Raw genomic sequence first — 20,248 nt, forward strand, 5'->3', positions numbered from 1 at the left:
AATATAAAAAAAAAAATGGTTAAAAAAATAGGATTTTTAACTAATTGCAGAGATCCGTGGTTATCTGATTATCTAGTTGGGCTATGGAGCAAAGGAGACAGGTACCCGGGAGCACATGAAACAGACATAAACGGATCAGTTAAATCTAGGTTCTGCTTTATTGCTTATGTGATGCATATAGAGTCAAGCAGAAGTGAAATGTTGAGCAATAAGAAAATGTAGCAAGAGGTAAAATATCCTAATTTGGCATTGGTAGGCTATGTCTTATGACCATTGAATAATGTCTATGTCCAAAAATATAGCAAGTGCAGCACAGCACAACAGACACATGATGTTCTGCTTTTCAATCTCACAAATAAAATTCGTTTTTATGATTGGCTAATTCCGTTGTTTAGCTCTGAATAGTCTAACATGCAGGGTGTTCTTTAACGTGTGTATTTCCTTTAAATACATATTACTGAATTATAAATGTGGACATTTTTGAAGGTATTTTATTCACTAATATGAGAGGACTACATCAGTAACTTTCTAGGTGGGCGTTTGTAGCCACCAATGCTAAAACCAAACAGACTTTCACACACTAATGACAGCTCATCTTTAGTTGAAAGGTGATTTTATCTATACAGTATGTATATAGTGGTCTATATAAGGCACAGTTCAAAGCCTGTCCCCCTTAGATCTCTGAGAACTCTGATCATGTGAGAAGTGGTCTTGTTGGCACTCTTCATACTCAACAACATATGTAAGCTAATTTCCTTTTGATCCATATTACACTATAAGTACTTGAGTATTGCAGAAATACTTATTATAACAGGCATATTTTGTGGTTTCCTCTGTAGGTGAAAAATGAATACGAATGTTTATGAAACATGTAAAGTTGTAAATTGTGACACAAGCTTTTATATTATACAAGAACATAATGGCTTCGTTTTTAGTGCTGAAGGTTCAACAGGACACTTACATTATCAGTGCACGCGGAGTAGCCAAACCGCTTGTGGAAATTTAAGTCTCTGTTTTAAAGGTAAGAACTACTTCAGTGATTAACAAGGGTAAAAATATCTTATGAATGTAGGATGCTGATGCTTATATTTATTTTCATACATTATAATTGAACATGTTCAAAACTTTAAATGCTTTGACAATAATCATTTTGAGATTCAACAATTTATTTTTCTATTATTTGTTTCGTATACATTACTCATCTTCTGGCTTATTTATTTGCAAAAACAAAATGCTTTGTTCCCCCATGTTTTAGAATATCAAAACTGGCCTTATCATGTGGTGTTTGTCTTCAACACTCTCATCTTGCTTGTGAGTGGAATAATTAATATACTGCTATGTAAAAGACTGAGAAGACAGAGTGAAATGCATGCAGGTACATTTCGGTTATTATATATAGGGCTCAGTTGTTTTAACCCCATTATTTATTTTCTACTTCCTTGTTTATACTTTCCCGGCACTACAAAGCAAGTTTTAATTTGTTTCAGAAGTTTCAGACCCTTCTTCACCAGACATAACAGAACCTGATGTCAGTTCTTCTCATGTAAGTCAGAATCTCTTAATCTTTTATTTTGACAGTGTAGTATTTACATTCATTCTCTTCTTCTAACACTTGCATTGCATTCAAAGTATATTTTTTAGCAATTCATGCATTCACTGGAAATTTAACCCAATTCTACCGCAATGATCAACAGATTAAGCTACAGGAACACAGCAGATAAAGTTGCTGTGCTAAAAGTTGCTTTGTGCACTCAGTGAGCAAATTCCTACCCTTCACTCCCCTTACAGAATCAAGATAGTCCGAACCCAAACTACACAACCCTACAATTCCCTGAAAACAATGCCAGTGGAGAGAGTTCGGGGATTGAGCCAAGAATGACGAGAAAGGATACAATTTATTCCAGCCTTAAATGTCAAATGTCAGACATCACTGAAGAAAGCTAAGCTATTTCTTGTTCTTCGCATTATTGTTTCGAACTGCAGCGCAGTTTTTGAAGCCTTTTTTTTTAATAATAATGACAAAACATTATGTTTTACTATGTAGATTGTTAGCTCCTTAATAGGGGTGAAGGCAGTTTGCCCTGGACAGATACTACACTCCTGCAAAAAATACTTTCCTGCTTTCAGTATATTTTGCAACATTATTATAACATTTTTTTCTTCTACTATACAGTTCCTGTTTTAGTATCCGTTTATCTTATAGTCACTGATCAATATTCAACTGATGTTGTTAAAACTGTCCCTGATCAATATTAAAAATGATATGCACTCAAACTAAAGCACAGCTTGGAATCATTTAAAGGTGACATATCATGAAAATCTGACTTTTTCTGTGTTTAAATGCTATAATCGGGTTTCCAGTGCATCTACTAACCCAGGAGATGGGAAAAAAGATTATCCCAGTAACTTTGTTTTGGTAAGCTTTTTCCTGAAAGCGTCTAAAAAAAAAAAAACGATGGCATGAGATTTCGCTCCCTCTGTGGCAAAGGAATCTTCTTATAATATCACCACCCCTTAATCTGCATGTTTCCACCACAGCGCCATCATTCAGTTTTCGAAAGCGACAACAATGTACCAGTTCTGGAGGCATGGCAAAAGTTTGAGCAAAGCATGCGAACTAGGGATGCACCGAAATTTCGGCCACCGAAAATTTTCGGCCGAAAATGGCCTTTTTGGTTTTCGGCCGATAGACTTTTATCACCGAAACAACACGGCCTAAATGTTGTGATGACGCAAACAGAAACCGCGACCTGCACGTGCACCTGCATAGCCCAGACCACGAGCTCCACGCGACATTCACTTAACACCAGTGAGAACATTCTCTCTCTTCGTATTCCTTTATTCGCAGCAGTAAAGCGTCTCCTAAAGAGATTAAGACGGACCACGAAGTAAAAACAAAGAAAAGTACAGTCTTATAGAGTCTGTTAGCACACTTCTCATTGAGATCTTTTCGGATCCTCTGCACTTCATCGCGAATGTGCTTGATCCGCGTTATAAAGACCATTACTTGGATGCGGAAGTAAGGCAGCGCGCACGAGAAATGATCCAGGCCGCGCTGGATGCGGAGAACCCGCGTGGAGACGGAGAAGCGCCAAGCGCAGGAGACAGATCAGAGCGCAGAAAAAAAGACTGGTCTCTGCACCAGATGAGTGGCATGCACCATCGGTGTCTGATATGTTCAGTGAAATTCTGCAAGAAAGTGCCTCAAATAATAATAATACGTTGGCTATTTTGTTCTTAGGATACTATATATATACACACACACACACACACACACAAACATACATACATAATATCAGATTGTAGCCATATTTATGCTAGATTTCTGCTTTAATTTGATAAAAATGTTTATTTATGCCCTGGCCCTATTTAAATACACTCTCTCAAATATTTCTCAAATGTCAGGCAGATGACAAGCTCAACTGCTCAACAGCTAGATGGTTATCTGTCCCCATCCCCAGAAGTGATAACAGTCTTGCCAACTGGAGAAGTAATGCACTTTCTAGTCCTACAGAGAAAAATTTCAAATGCACTTCACCTAAATGCACTTTGTTTTTATGAGAGAACTGTTCATTTTAAAACCTTTTTGCAGGCCAGTAGGCCTGTACATTATTATTAAATATACACAAGAGTGGGATACATTTTTAGTTTGAATTTTATTTTATACTGTGCTTGTTGCAATGATTGTTGCAATGTGCTTAATAAATATTTGCATCATTTGTAATTATGTATTTTTATGTTTTTTTTTTTTTTTAAATAAGTTATGTAATTGTAATTATCTTTGAAACTTTAATATTAATTTATGCAATTGCAATGTCTTAATTTTAGTAAAGTTAGTACACGGTCATAGCAATAAATGCAATGGTACTAATAATTCACATAATTTCTTTCGGTGTTTCGGTTTCGGTTTTCGGCCTTGGATTTCTCTTTTTCGGTTTTCGGTTTCGGCCAAGAATTTTCATTTCGGTGCATCCCTAATGCGAACCATTCTATCATTAGCTGCTCAGACAAGCACAGAACAATATTCAGAATCCCAGCCTCATAGGATAAGGCAGTGGATTTATTTACTGTATATTGCCACACAGATCTAATATAAACATGCAATTTCTTCCCCAGCTGTTTATCTTCACAGACTTAATGGTTTGTTTTTGTAATTCATGTTTTTAACAAACTTTTGAGTGTCTGACAGTTTAAGCACAATAAGACATGATAGAGAACTTGCCGTGTGACAGAGCTTTCTGTGTGTATGCTTCAGATGTGTGCGGTCAGAAAACCCTATATCAGAAGCATGTTGCACTGAAACTTCACAGACACATTCTGGGGACACCTGAAACTTATATCACATATTCTAGAAAGGAGCATAATAGGTCACTGTAACAATCAAATCTCCATATTCATCGGGAAGAAGGAGGCGGGAACCGGCGCACAATCAAAACCACTTTAATATTCAAAATAAACACAAAACGGCGCGTCAGCCCCTCACGGCGACTGACGCGCACAAATAAAAGCCAAAACCTAAAATAATGTCCCAGGCCTGGTCCTCTCTCGTCCTTCACGGTCGTCGCTCCAGTTTTATATCCTTCCATCTCCTACGTGGGACTCGATACTAGCGGTGGGGCTCAGGTGTAGCTCATCTCCAATCACTACACCTGGCCTCACTCCTCGTTCCCACGCCTCTCGGCCCCGCCCCACTCGCCACATACCCCCATCGCCCCTCGCAGGCCGGGGGGTACCCTCGAGACTGCGCTCTACTCCCCCCCCCCCCCCTTCCCTCCGGGGGAGACCGCTCACGGGGACCTGCGGGAACCCGGGGGTAGGACAGACGAGGCGAGAGAAAAGGAGATGGAAGGAGGAGCGACAAGGACGAGAGAGGGGAGAGAGGGAAAAAAAAAAAAAAAAAAATCCGGTTCCCAGACGCACTGCTGCTCGGCCCTCCACCAGCTGGGTGATCCCCTCCGCGGTGCCTGGCGGTGGCACTGGACGGCCCTCGGCGGACGGCGCGACACTCCTCCGCCGCCCGATGGACGGCGACGGCTCCTCCGATTTTGGGCAGCGGCAGGAGTCCCCCGTTCCCTGCCCCTCCGGATTCCGTCACGGAGGCGGCAGGCTCCGGCCCCCTGGCGAACGGCGCCGACTCCTCCGCTCCCTCACGGACGGCAGCCGCCCCTCCTTGTCGTGGGCGGTCGGCAGCGAGCTCGCCCGTCCCCGGCAACTCGCTCCAGCCCACCGCCTCGAGCGTCCCTGGCGGCACCTACCTCGCCTGCTCGAGGGCACCGCGGATTCACCACAGCGGCGAGGGATCTTCAGCAGCGCGTCCCTCCTTCTCCCGGGTTTCGGCACCACTGTAACAATCAAATCTCCATATTCATCGGGAAGAAGGAGGCGGGAACCGGCGCACAATCAAAACCACTTTAATATTCAAAATAAACACAAAACGGCGCGTCAGCCCCTCACGGCGACTGACGCGCACAAATAAAAGCCAAAACCTAAAATAATGTCCCAGGCCTGGTCCTCTCTCGTCCTTCACGGTCGTCGCTCCAGTTTTATATCCTTCCATCTCCTACGTGGGACTCGATACTAGCGGTGGGGCTCAGGTGTAGCTCATCTCCAATCACTACACCTGGCCTCACTCCTCGTTCCCACGCCTCTCGGCCCCGCCCCACTCGCCACAGTCACCTTTAAGAATGAATATGTCTAAGCTGAAGGGTTTAGAACATAATAATAATAACAATATCAATAATGATAACACCCAGTATTTCTGGTATTCTCCTTGTTTGTTTTGTTTTATGTCTTGTAACGGGGTCAGAGGCACATATATTTAATGAGCTGTAGAGACCCTTGTACGTGCCCACAAGAACCAGTTACTAAGAGATAAACATCGTGTGGTTTTATAGACAGGATGGAACACTAAGTGGCCTATTTTTCAAAGTTTCCTAAAGGTCAGTTGTTGTAGCATGTCATTATAAAACAAAAACAGGTCATCGCAACTTCAAAACTGTAAACATTTACAAAGTGTAAAAATTAAGAATACATATGTAATGCAAAGTTTGTTAAATATCATTATTCAGATGGTTAGTTTGTCACTTTTTAAAATGTAAACTGTTAACTGGAAGTTCCACTTTTTTTAAAGACCTGAAAAATAAATTCCCAATTTAAAGGGGTGATGACATAGGAAACCAAATTTGCCTTTGATCTTCTGGCATATAAGAGGTCTTTGTACCATTAAAAAAGTTATAGTAATGTTATAATTGCACCTAAGGGGCCACAATAAAACAAACCAAAAAAAAAAAAAAAAACATGTCATGACCCTTTTAAATTGTTGATTGCTTTAGAGCACATAGCTAAGGTTGGTCCCTTTTGACATCAGACCCTTTGCAGATTACTTTAGAGTTGAAAAAGTTTCCAAAGGTACAATTTAAAAAAAGTTTGTGAAATTGTAAGTATCTACATTTTTATATTGTACATAAACAATATACTTTATAAAACGTTGCACTCTAAAACTGCTATAAAAACAAAGTCATAAATCTAAACAATTAGTGTTCCAAATTTGAGGTTGATAAAAAACCTTTTAGGTTGAATTTGTTTAAGCACAGTACCAAACTTTTCTACAATAACCTGCAAGCTCCACTGGAGATCCATACAGCATAGAAGTGCACCCACTTCTCACATGCCTGCAGCAATCATAATCATATATATCCATACTTTTCACAGAATTCATGAAGTAGACATTGTATTTAGACGTTATATGGGAAGTATGGCAATATTTTATTTGATTTCAACCTGCAACATGCACAACATGGACACTTTAAAGACATGCGGACGAAATAGTTAACTCTGATATAAATTGAGAATCTATTGATATTTCTTTATATCCTCAAAACTCTTGGCAAAACTAACAGAGGTTTCTACCAAACTTTTATGGTTGTACATTACTATTGTTTTTTTGTTTTTGTTTTTTTTTTTCAAAATAAAAGTCTGTAGTCACCACTCATGAGTACTTTGTCAAAAATTCATAAACTACTTTGGAATCTCCTTTCAATCATTAAATACATAAACTAGATTCTCAAGGTTTTGAAAATGTTACATACTGTGCAGTAGTTTGTTATTATTAACTTAGGTTTAGAATAAATTTTTATTTTTTATAAATGTATAATAACAAACCTCCCATGGGTTTAAAGTATGATGTCAAAATGTGCCCTTAATAAATGGGGCTGCTTGGTTAACCAATGAAAGCACCTCTGCCATCTGACAACATCTAACAATCAACTCAAACAACATTTTCCTTTTGATGGCCCGTGTCTCTCGTTCTTCACAATGAGCTAATGCTTAAAAAAGATGCATGCAGTCTATGCAATCATCCTAGCTTTTTGTGGTAGGCAAATATTGTTATTCTTCTTCTCAAATATATTTTTAAAGCATGGACATTTATTTCATTACATTTTTTATGAACTTTTTAAATTCCGGTTGCTTTACAGCCAAAGCTATTAATCAACCAAAACCTATGCAATAAGCCAAAATTGGAGACAGTGTGACAATAGAATGTCATTTTCTCAAAAGATATTTTAATCTCATTGTGTCTTGCAAGCAACTATTAGGAAAGAAGACGCAGCCCATAGCAATGTCCTATCGTGGGAACAATGTCCACTTTTTAAAAGGCTTTGATGATGCACACCTCAGACAACGGAGAATGGAACTTATCAACTAAAACATTTCTGAATGACTCAAGAGGATATGGCAACTTCCTATTGTTGCGTGAATAAGTTCACTGCATTGTATTTCAGCCCTGGAACATTTTTGAAGGTATTAACATTTTGAAGTATTAACAGTCGATTGTTTAAAACAATGAACTGTCATATTTTAGATACATTTTTAAGGAAAATATTCAAATATGAGGAGAATTCTACAGCAAACTAATAATAATAATTAAAAAAAAAAATTTTTTTTTCATTTGACAGTTACAGTACAGTTGAATTTACTGAGGGCTGTGCACAAAATGTCTAAGCAAAGCTCAGGAGAATCCCTGGCTAGAATTATAGATGCTTATTTCACACCCTCCTCATTGAACGTTCATGAATGTTGTGCTGGTACTTAAAAAAATAAATAAAAAAAAGAACAGAAAACATATCATGTGCAATAAGTGCTTGGCAGATCAGATCAGAACATTATGAATCCAGTGATTTTCATCTTAGTGTCTTCAAACATAATATCTACAGTAATAATCATAATTATAGTCAAAAAAACAAAAAAACAGAGACACTCTGCAGGTAAGGGCATTCTTATCTGTATTTGTTATGTTTTATTAATAGTTGCCCAATATTTGTTTAATATAACTAGTTGTGTAATCACAGTTTCTTTAACGTCTATACTGAAAGCTCACTGAATTGAGACATCCTCCTCTATCCAAGTCTATTTTGTCGAATTGTCTAAGTAAATGTAATTTGAAATTCTTTCCAAGAACATCTACTGTCTAGTTTGTTGCTATATTATATTCACGTTGATGAGAAAGTGAATCATGCAAAACTTGCAAATCACAATTATTCTAAATAGTTGTTCTGGGTAAAGTAATATACAGGTTCAGCATGTTCTGGGCTTAAATACCCTTGTTATTTTTGTAATTTGTGTGTGTATATTTCTTAAAGGAAAATTTTATTGTCAAACACATGTATTCGTCCATTTAATGTATTTTTACAATCCAGTCCCCATTCTGTTATGGAATAAATTCCATAACCTCTGAAATGTTTATGCATTTCTCATGGCTGCCTAATTCAGATATTAAACCTAATTTACAAGACATGAGTTTGATAGAGCAAAATGCCACGGTAGTTTTGTATTGCTCTGAGAATCAGAAACAAACATGGTTCAGCATTGGACAGTTTATTTCTAATATGAAAAAACATTACGTTACATGACACAAAAGTTAATAGGTTCTAATTATGTCTTTTTTATCATGCTTTGCTACATATTATGTTATATTATCATTTCAAAATAAAACATTACGTTACATGACACAAAAGTTAATAAGTTCAAATGATGTCTTTTTTTTTAATCATGCTTTGCTACATATTATGTTATATTATCATTTCAAAATAAAACATTACGTTACATGACACAAAAGTTAATAAGTTCAAATGATGTCTTTGTTTATCATGCTTTGCTACATATTATGGATGATCAGAAGCTGATTTCCTCAACAGACCTGGTCTTCCTTCAGGTTGGACTGTGTATCTTAGAAAGCAATGGCAGATGGAGAACAGCCATCTTTTGAATTTCTTTTTGAATTGATGCAGTACCAAAAAGTAATTGTGGCAACAGTAATTAAAAGAAGGAATGTTCTAACAATGGAAAGAATGACAAAAGTCATCATCTGTTCTGCTAAATCAGCACCTGAAATAAACAAAATTATAATGTAAACACAGCATAAAAGTGATACATTTTTACACAATTCTTTCTTGAAGAACATACCTATAATGTCCAGTTTGGCGTCATTCCAAAACAGCATCTCCCCACATGCAGCAACAGTGCAGTTGTAAGTCCCAGAATCAAAAAGTTTGAGGTCTTTCCTAGAGAAGCTGTAAATGCATCTATGGGCTCTAAAATCAGCTTCGGAGCTCAACTCACAATGACCAATACTTGTTCCATGTGCGGCAACGAATGTTTGGTGAGATTCTTCTGATTCCTGAATGATCCAGTACACACTGTTGTTCCCCACACATTTCTTATTTAGAACCGTGCAGTTAAGACTCACTGAATCTCCATGATGTGATGGAATTAAAGCAGGTTGTTTTATAACAGTGTGGCTTTTCAACCCTGCATGAAAAATTCCATTATTGAGTGAGTTTTATGTAAGATATATAATACTCATGTATACTGCATTCCAATATTCCACTTAAAAGTAATAGCATAGCTTTACCACCACTATGCACTCTTAAACATAAAGGTTCTTTACTGGCATTGACAGTTCAATGAAGTGCCTTTAACATATGGAACCTTTTTCTTTCCACAAAAGGTTATTTAAAATGGAAAAAAGTTCTTTAGAATATTTACACCAAAAAAAAAAAAGGCTTCTTTTAAGTACTGTTCACTGAAAGGTTCTGTTGTGAACCCAAATACTTTTTTTTTCTTATTGCATTGCTGCCAAAACACCCTTTTGAAACCTAAAATAACTAAATTTTATACTTCAAATGTTAAAAAGAACTCAATTACTCAAAATTATAATTACCTTCAACTATCAATTCTGTTCCTCCGACAAATTCCATTACATTGGAATAAGCACTTCCACAGTAGTATGTAGCAGAGTCAGAGAGCTGTATGTTTTTTATCACCAAATGATGCAAACCCTTGTCATTCAGCACAGAGAAGCGTGAACTATTCTGGAAATCATGGTAAAACCGGGCTTTGTTGTCATACTTGTAAATGGTGGAGATGAGCCTGGGATTCTCTCCAAGTTTATGCTTGTACCATGAGAAGTGCATGGCCATTAGGCTTTGGTAAAAGCAAGACATATTAACGATTTCCCCCAGTTTGGCAAACACAGGTGGTTTATTCATGTGTGATTCAGTAAGGCCTAAACAAAAATATTAAAAGTAATAAACAAAAATAGTTTAGCTTAAATGAATGTAAATACAGTTTAGTTATGACATAAAAGACTCACTCACCGATTAGAAAGAGAAGCAAAAATCCAAAGTTTATCATATCTGGATGGATTTATCCTAAACTAGAAAGAAACAGATGAGCAATGACAAAATGAACATCACCAGAGATGAAATGAACGATGTGAGGAACCAGTAGGATGTGTTTGTCAAAAAGTGCTGTATCATATATTTTTTCCCCGACTGATCTTTTCTTTCAGAGTTGATTTCACAATCTACTTTTAATTTTTCAGACAAATAATTGCAAGTAAGTACAGCACCTACCATCAGTAAATACTAATATGCATGCAGTTTTTAAAAGAAGTATTTTAGGGGAAAATATTTCTTAAAACATAGACATAAAGGCAATGTGCTAATTGTGGTTTCTGCTGGTCATGTGGTAACTTGACCTTCTTAAGTTCTAAGTAAGTGTTTCTTGACTGCATACATAGCAGATAAAGGGAAATCAACATGTGATCATTAAACTGTGCAGTCATCAAAATTGCTTTTTTGTGAAGAAAGCTTAAATGTGTCAGAAATCTCTTTCGACAGGTGGGAGACTGGTATATGCAACAATAATTGCATGCCAATTTGCATTGGCTCGTTTAGTTTACACTCAAAGTAGATTGGTATATCGAGGCGATATCCCATTTTGCGTCGGTCACCGACGTGGTGTCGAGAGTGACCGACTGAAAGGGAACCTAATTTACAAGACATGAGTTTGATAAAACTAAATGCCACAGTAGTTTTGTATTACTCTGAGAATCAGAGACAAACATATGGTTTGACATTGGACAGTTTATTTCTAATATGAAAAAACTTTACGTTACATGACACAAAAGTTGATTGGTTCAAATTATGTCTTTTTTTATCATGCTTTGTTACATATTATATTATATTATCATTAAAAAAAAAACATTATGTTACATGACACAAAAGTTAATGAGTTCAAATGATGTCTTTTTTTTTAATCATGCTTTGCTACATATTATGTTATATTATCATTTCAAAATAAAACATTACGTTACATGACACAAAAGTTAATAAGTTCAAATTATGTCTTTTTTATCATGCTTTGCTACATATTATGGATGATCAGAAGCTGATTTCCTCAACAGACCTGGTCTTCCTTCAGGTTGGACTGTGTATCTTAGAAAGCAATGGCAGATGGAGAACAGCCATCTTTTGAATTTCTTTTTGAATTGATGCAGTACCAAAAAGTAATTGTGGCAACAGTAATTAAAAGAAGGAATGTTCTAACAATGGAAAGAATTACAAAAGTCATCATCTGTTCTGCTAAATCAGCACCTGAAATAAACAAAATTATAATGTAAACACAGCATAAAAGTGATACATTTTTAAACAATTCTTTCTTGAAGAACATACCTATAATGTCCAGTTTGGCGTCATTCCAAAACAGCATCTCCCCACATGCAGCAACAGTGCAGTTGTAAGTCCCAGAATCAAAAAGTTTGAGGTCTTTCCTAGAGAAGTTGTAAATGCATCTATGGGCTCTAAAATCAGCTTCGGAGCTCAACTCACAATGACCAATACTTGTTCCATGTGCGGCAACGAATGTTTGGTGAGATTCTTCTGATTCCTGAATGATCCAGTACACACTGTTGTTCCCCACACATTTCTTATTTAGAACCGTGCAGTTAAGACTCACTGAATCTCCATGATGTGATGGCATTAAAGCAGGTTGTTTTATAACAGTGTGGCTTATCAACCCTGCATGAAAAATTCCATTATTGAGTGAGTTTTATGTAAGATATATAATACTCATGTATACTGCATTCCAATATTCCACTTAAAAGTAATAGCATAGCTTTACCACCACTATGCACTCTTAAACATAAAGGTTATTTACTGGCATTGACAGTTCAATGAAGTGCCTTTAACATATGGAACCTTTTTCTTTCCACAAAAGGTTATTTAAAATGGAAAAAAGTTCTTTAGAATATTTACACCAAGAAAAAAAAGGCTTCTTTTAAGTACTGTTCACTGAAAGGTTCTGTTGTGAACCCAAATACTTTTTTTTCTTATTGCATTGCTGCCAAAACACCCTTTTGAAACCTAAAATAACTAAATTTTATACTTCAAATGTTAAAAAGAACTCAATTACTCAAAATTATAATTACCTTCAACTATCAATTCTGTTCCTCCGACAAATTCCATTACATTGGAATAAGCACTTCCACAGTAGTATGTAGCAGAGTCAGAGAGCTGTATGTTTTTTATCACCAAATGATGCGAACCCTTGTCATTCAGCACAGAGAAGCGTGAACTATTCTGGAAATCATGGTAAAACCGGGCTTTGTTGTCATACTTGTAAATGGTGGAGATGAGCCTGGGATTCTCTCCAAGTTTATGCTTGTACCATGAGAAGTGCATGGCCATTAGGCTTTGGTAAAAGCAAGACATATTAACGATTTCCCCCAGTTTGGCAAACACAGGTGGTTTATTCATGTGTGATTCAGTAAGGCCTAAACAAAAATATTAAAAGTAATAAACAAAAATAGTTTAGCTTAAATGAATGTAAATACAATTTAGTTATGACATAAAAGACTCACTCACCGATTAGAAAGAGAAGCAAAAATCCAAAGTTTATCATATCTGGATGGATTTATCCTAAACTAGAAAGAAACAGATGAGCAATGACAAAATGAACATCATCAGAGATGAAATGAACGATATGAGGAACCAGTAGGATGTGTTTGTCAAAAAGTGCTGTATCATATATTTTTTCCCCGACTGATCTTTTCTTTCAGAGTTGATTTCACAATCTACTTTTAATTTTTCAGACAAATAATTGCAAGTAAGTACAGCACCTACCATCAGTAAATACTAATATGCATGCAGTTTTTAAAAGAAGTATTTTAGGGGAAAATATTTCTTAAAACATAGACATAAAGGCAATGTGCTAATTGTGGTTTCTGCTGGTCATGTGGTAACTTGACCTTCTTAAGTTCTAAGTAAGTGTTTCTTGACTGCATACATAGCAGATAAAGGGAAATCAACATGTGATCATTAAACTGTGCAGTCATCAAAATTGCTTTTTCGTGAAGAAAGCTTAAATGTGTCAGAAATCTCTTTCGACAGGTGGGAGACTGGTATATGCAACAATAATTGCATGCCAATTTGCATTGGCTCGTTTAGTTTACACTCAAAGTAGATTGGTATATCGAGGCGATATCCCATTTTGCGTCGGTCACCGACGTGGTGTCGAGAGTGACCGACTGAAAGGGAACCTAATTTACAAGACATGAGTTTGATAAAACTAAATGCCACGGTAGTTTTGTATTACTCTGAGAATCAGAGACAAACATATGGTTTGACATTGGACAGTTTATTTCTAATATGAAAAAACTTTACGTTACATGACACAAAAGTTGATTGGTTCAAATTATGTCTTTTTTTATCATGCTTTGTTACATATTATATTATATTATCATTAAAAAAAAAACATTATGTTACATGACACAAAAGTTAATGAGTTCAAATTATGTCTTTGTTTATCATGCTTTGCTACATATTATGGATGATCAGAAGCTGATTTCCTCAACAGACCTGGTCTTCCTTCAGGTTGGACTGTGTATCTAAGAAAGCAATGGCAGATGGAGAACAGCCATCTTTTGAATTTCTTTTTGAATTGATGCAGTACCAAAAAGTAATTGTGGCAACAGTAATTAAAAGAAGGAATGTTCTAACAATGGAAAGAATGACAAAAGTCATCATGCATCTGTTCTGCTAAATCAGCACCTGAAATAGACACAATTATAATGTAAACACACCATAAAAGTGATACATTTTTAAACAATTCTTTCTTGAAGAACATACCTAAAACCGGGCTTTGTTGTCATACTTGTAAATGGTGGAGATGAGTCTGGGATTCTCTCCAAGTTTATATTTGTACCATGAGAAGTGCATGGCCATTAGGCTTTGGTAAAAGCAAGACATATTAACGATTTCCCCGAGTTTGGCAAACACAGGTGGTTTAATCAGGTGTGATGCAGTAAGGCCTAAACAAAAATAGTTTAGCTTAAATTAATGTAAATACAGTTTAGTTATGACATAAAAGACTCACCAATTAGAAAGAGAAGCAAAAATCCAAAGTTTTTCATATCTGGATGGATTTATCCTAAACTAGAAAGAAACAGGTGAGCAATGACAAAATGAACATCACCAGAGATTAAATGAACGATGTGAGGAACCAGTAGGATGTGTTTGTCAAAAAGTGCTGTACCATATATATATATATTTTTCCCACTGATCTTTTATTTCAGAGATGATTTCACAATCTACTTTTAATTTTTCAGACAAATAATTGCAAATGAGTACAGAACCTACCATCAGTAAATACTAATATAAATGCATTTTTTAAAAGAAGTACGTTTAGGGAAAATTATTTCTAAAAACATAGACATAAAAGCAATGTGCTAGTTTTGGTTTTCTGCTGGTCATGTGGTAACTTGACCTTCTTAAGTTCTAAGTAAGGTATCTTGACTGCATAAATAGCAAATGAAGGGAAATCAACATGTGACCATTAAACTGTGCAGTCATCAAAATGCAGTCTTTTTTGTAAAGAAAGCAGACAGTAAATGTGTCAGAAATCTCTCGACAGGTGGGAGACTGGTTTTGAAGGATGGACTGAACTCAATTCTGTGATGACCACAACAAAATCACAACAACATGCTCTAGACCATTAGCCACAAGAAATGGAGAAAAATCCTTGGGAGGAACCAGGCTAATATTAGCATAGATGCCATTCTTCTAATGATGTAGCAAGTACATCAGGTGTTATGGGAAGTGTTCCCAGTTCCGGTTTACTTAATTAATGCAGCCTAAAAATCCTTTAACAGATTTCAATATTAGAAATGTGTTATGTGTAAGCCAGGTAAAGAGGTGGGTCTTTAATCTAGATTTAAACTGACAGAGTTTGTCTGCTTCCCAAACAATGTTAGGTAGGTTATTCCAGAGTTAAGGTGCCAAATAGGAAAAGGATCTTACGTAGTTAATAATACGTAACTTTGAAAGACACAAAACATAAATTGTTTTACATTTTGAAAGGTACTAAATCATACAATACATGCAATACTTACATTTTTACAGCCAATAAAACATAAAATATTGACAAACCTTTCATGTCATAAAAATATATGTATATTTTCCCTTTTTATCATTTTTTAGATAAATGTAAGATCCCTAAACCCCACCCCGAACCTAAGCCTACCCATTTTATACAGAATGTTAAAAGAATAAAACATAATGGACAGAAATGTTTAGGAAAATGACAATTTTAGTAAAAATATAACATTAAAACAATATTTTGAGCGACTAATCCTACACCTACCCCTAAACCTACCATAACAACTTCTTAAAACTACATTCTGTTTTAAATAAATGAATAACAGACAAACAAGCGTAACATAAATCACAATAATTTACTTTATGCGAAAATGCCAAAGTGGTCCCAAAAGTAGTTCAAATGATGATAAGTTCGAGTCGCAGTCCTCTCTGGCAGTAATAGTTTTTATAGGGTACAGAGCAGAATTTAATTTTAAAAATCTGTGAAATTATGAATCTGTCTTCTCTCTATGAAGGCGTGATACTCATGACTTCACACAGCATTGCGCAAACCAATCGCAGTCTGACTTGAACCAGTGCAACCAGTCCGGTTAGAAATTTTGTCTGACTTGAAACAGCACCGACACCCCATGACTGTCACGTGTGCCATCAAAGTAAAGCGAGAACGTTTTGAGAGAAGCCGGCTGACTCAGCCACCGCAGTTTCTCCCAGGGGGGCAGGGTTTCGTATTTTTTGAAGCACCCCTGGGTGCCGCCAGTGGCTAGCGGACCTCCACCTGCTGTTAGCATTCCATTGACTCCCATTCATCTTGGCGTCACTTTGACAATGAACACGAAAATGTATAAAAGGCTCCATTACCTTGTATCTTACGCTATGGTCCTGTTAAAGCAGTTTTTGTAAAAAATAGGCTAACGATTGCGTCATAACCAGCGACTCTCTGTCGCACAGTAGAGAAATTAGCCGTGCAAGGAGAATTCTGAATCATCCACCGAATCTTGCAGAGAAGGCGAGCGTGAACAGAGAGTCGCAAGTTACAACGCAATCGTTGTAATAATCATATATTCTACAAAAATTGCTTCCACGGGACTATAATGTAAGATACAAGGTAATGGAGCCTTTTAAACATTTTCGTGTTCATTGTCAAAGTGACGCCAAGATGAATGGGAGTCAATGGAATGCTAACAGCAGGTGGGGGTCTGCTAGCCAATGGCGGTGCCCAGGGCTGCTTCAATAAAATATGAAACCCTGCCTCCCTGCGTAAAATGGGCGATTCTGAAGGTCTTGGTAAAATGCCCTCTTTCCCAAAAAAAAAAAAAGAGGTCACTGATCATGCGCAGAATGCTGTTTTTTTTTTTTTTTTTTTTTAACATTCCTTAACATTCTGATCCCGCTGATCAGGGCAGCGGCATAGGCGGTATAGGCAAATGCTAAGGGCGCCACTCATCCATAGGGGCGCCAGAATGAGTGAACGAGTGAATTTTTTTTTTGTTTTTTTTTTAAATTTTTTTTTTTTTATAATAGGCTACTATTAAAAAGTAATTATTATTACAATTTAAAATAATTTGTTTTCAATTTATTACACTTTAAATTATCATTTATTTCTGTGATGCAAAGCTGAATTTTCGAGAAGGGTCTGGCTGCAGACCATGGGCGAGTGGAGCTCCACTCTCAAACCGGAAATACGTCACCTCCACTTGAAAACATCAAGATGGCGTCGCGGGGAGTACTTCAAACTTAAACTCAGGTAATTTTATCTCTGCATCGCTAAAATGGTGAACTGACGCTGTTGTAACGTGCAGTGTAAGAAAAACGCACAGGGCTTACGTGAAATTACTAACAAAAGAATTAATAAACACTATGGATTTATAGATTTATATCGCGAGCAATGTTAATGTCTGGCCACTGATCATATATACACAACATAATTTATAGATCAATGTGTCTGTCCAATGTGTTTTTTATTAAGTTATCAAGTTCAATTACAAACCTTTACGCCACATTTCAACAACTGAACACATATAATTAGTGTTGATACAGCCAAATAGAAAGAAAAAAGATGGAAAAAAATAACAAATAACAATAATCACACCATAAGATAAAACAGAATAAATAACGGAAAGAAAAAGAAAGATGTCTTAGGGTCTTATTCTAACAACAAAAACAAGTTCAAAGCATACAAGAGTTTCTGGGCGTTCCTGTCAATCCTGTAATGAAGAGACTTTGCAAATATCTTTAGTTCATTCTTCCATCCGCTGAAGAGAGGTTTAACCTTTAAAAACATACTTATCTTACTTATCTACTTATCTATGAATCTAGTATTTGCACAAAGTAATTAAGTTATTTATCAAAAAGTCTAGGATCTTTTCCTTCAACAATACTCCAACCTTAACTGAGATCACAGTCAAAGGGTGTATTGATATCTGTTTGAAATGAAGCCAGTTTTGAAATTCCAGCCAAAAAGTCTGTACAGATTCACATTTCAAAAACATATGATCAACAGTTTCAATATCTTTCTCACAGAACCCGCATGAATTGTTCTCCCAATTAAATCTTTCTTGTAGGAAGTGATTAGATGGATAAATGTCCTTTAGAATTTTAAATGTTACTTCTTTGGCTTTAGGAAGAACTGGATAAGTAAAATAAAGCTTCCTTATTTTCTTTGCCTCTTCTTCACTATATTCTTGAAGAACATACTTTCTTTTCAGTTGACTGGGGAAGTAAAGTTTGGATAATACATTCTGATAAACTTATTTGTTAATTGTTTGCTCTTTTAAATTTTTACCTTTAGTACATGACAGATAGCATAGATGCAACTTAGTTTTTGGGGGCTTGTGGTAAAATAACGTAGTGAATAATGAAAGGACACGATCGTTTTGTATGTGTATTCCTTTAGCATTTGTTGTATAATTTTAAAAGGTCATATGAGGAGGTTGTTTTCATATTTAATTTTTCATTCACCTCCAGGGATAGGATTGGCATAGAAGATGCAGCACTCTTTACATTTTAAATGTATGTTGCCACCCTAGAAGTCAAGGTCTTTTTACATGTGACATTAACATGTTTATTTTTTCTATTTTGTTGTTCTGTTATTCTATTGTTTGACTTTTTTGTTTCAGATCAAATGTATATCAAGTGTTATCCATCCTGATAACACCTCCACAAATAGAGACTGGAACTTCTGAGCACCATCACCTTGTCTGCTATGGGACTGTCATAGGAGAATGATGCAGTACTTTTCTGTGTTGAATTTACCTAACGTCAGCACACAGACTTAGTATTGTTCCAGTTTTGCTGTGCTCATGTCTTCTTTGTGTCCCCAGCCCAGCAATCAGATGCATCAGAACAACAAAGCACAACTGTGGTGGCCCAGGCACCTTCAGCAACAAGTAAATTGCTTTAACATTAATGATAATTAAATGTCAGTATTGTAATTAAACTTGACCCTTCTGACGTAATTGTTCATGCCAGAGATTTAACAACACTGTCAGTCAGGAGCATATTTAACAGGAGCCACACTCAACTGGCTTGATGGTGACTTCAGTAAGTGTGGTCAACCCTCTTGTTTTTGTGGCTATAACAATTAGACTAAGTAATCTCACTCTCTTCCATTTCCTTAACATTAAACTTTTTTTTTGTTGTTGATACTGAACAGGTGCAGTGAAGATATTTAAAGAGACACTATCTAAAGTACAGAAAGCCTTACATCATCTCTAGGTGCAGTCGCCTACAGTGCAGCCAGCTTCACAAAGACTGTGGGGCTGGTCACCAGGAAAATGGCCAACAAGGAGTGCTTTTGGGGTTTTACTCCTCAGATGACCACCCTGGCTACTGTAGCTGGGATTGCTTCACAGACAATGGAGGTCTTGAAGAGTAAAGTGTGCGTGCATGTGAACACATTGTGTTATTACAGTAACAATTATGGTCACTTGCAGTTCATGTGTTTTCAATGTAGTGTAAGATGTGTTAATTATTATTATTACTCAAAAACCATTAAAACTTCTAAATTGTGGAAGTTATTCTTCATTATTTTACTGTGGTTATTTTGTATATGTTGTTAAAATACAAAATTCAACACACAAATTCAACACATATTCTGGTTGAGGTATTATTTTAATAATTTATTTCATATTTCATTTATTTTTCACTGCTAAATATTAAAAACATAAGGTTAAGTTTCTAAAATGTATGGAATGTTACATTGGCAGTTGTACACTGGTAAAACAAATATGAACAAATTGATGTCTGTAGTGCAAATTGCTGGGGGGGGGGGAATGCTGTCTTGTCATAAACCGTACAAGATTAGTATATATATATATATATATATATATTTATTTCTACTAGGTAAAAGTAACAAAGATAAAAGTACAGAACATATTAACATTACATACAAAGAGGTGACATAACTGGCAAAGCACCCTTTATACGTGTATATAACAAGTAATACAAAACGAAAGTTTGGTGGTAGTGACATATTTTCCCTCTTAAATGGAGCTCCACTCTACGTAAAGTGTTACCCGGACCAACATGGCGGC

General features: G+C 36.3%; 1 protein-coding gene and 2 long non-coding RNA genes across 6 annotated transcripts; 2 read left to right on the top strand and 1 right to left on the bottom strand.

The window, feature by feature from the left end:
* The first annotated feature begins 1,253 nt into the window (after positions 1–1,253).
* LOC128016346 (uncharacterized) lies at positions 1,254–1,934 on the top strand. Its single transcript, XR_008184149.1, has 3 exons — positions 1,254–1,375; positions 1,488–1,543; positions 1,789–1,934. It is a non-coding gene; the product is annotated as an uncharacterized LOC128016346 (long non-coding RNA).
* Positions 1,935–8,764: 6,830 nt separating this feature from the next.
* Positions 8,765–13,303, bottom strand: nitr9 (novel immune-type receptor 9). Of its 3 annotated transcripts, none has more exons than XM_052600830.1 (4): positions 10,656–11,267; positions 10,220–10,564; positions 9,463–9,807; positions 8,765–9,384 (listed from the first exon to the last, which is right to left on the bottom strand). In XM_052600830.1, the coding sequence occupies exons 1-4, from the start codon at positions 10,690–10,692 to the stop codon at positions 9,227–9,229; spliced, it is 885 nt and encodes a 294-aa protein (XP_052456790.1). In that variant the 5' UTR covers positions 10,693–11,267; the 3' UTR covers positions 8,765–9,226. The 3 variants fall into 3 exon arrangements, with proteins under 3 accessions (XP_052456790.1, XP_052456792.1, XP_052456789.1); XM_052600832.1 differs by lacking the exons at positions 9,463–9,807; positions 10,220–10,564; positions 10,656–11,267 and adding exons at positions 12,015–12,359; positions 12,770–13,114; positions 13,206–13,303 and having other exon boundaries at positions 8,768–9,384; XM_052600829.1 differs by lacking the exons at positions 8,765–9,384; positions 9,463–9,807; positions 10,220–10,564; positions 10,656–11,267 and adding exons at positions 11,398–11,936; positions 12,015–12,359; positions 12,770–13,114; positions 13,206–13,303.
* A 4,033-nt stretch (positions 13,304–17,336) lies between these two features.
* On the top strand, positions 17,337–19,739 carry LOC128017302 (uncharacterized). 2 transcript variants are annotated; one of them, XR_008184392.1, is made up of 5 exons: positions 17,337–17,460; positions 18,681–18,725; positions 18,833–19,102; positions 19,185–19,256; positions 19,369–19,739. It is a non-coding gene; the product is annotated as an uncharacterized LOC128017302 (long non-coding RNA). The 2 variants fall into 2 exon arrangements; XR_008184391.1 differs by lacking the exon at positions 18,681–18,725.
* The last annotated feature ends 509 nt before the right edge of the window (positions 19,740–20,248 follow it).

Source organism: Carassius gibelio, chromosome A7, assembly GCF_023724105.1.
Source record: "Carassius gibelio isolate Cgi1373 ecotype wild population from Czech Republic chromosome A7, carGib1.2-hapl.c, whole genome shotgun sequence".
Classification (NCBI taxonomy): Eukaryota; Metazoa; Chordata; class Actinopteri; order Cypriniformes; family Cyprinidae; genus Carassius; species Carassius gibelio.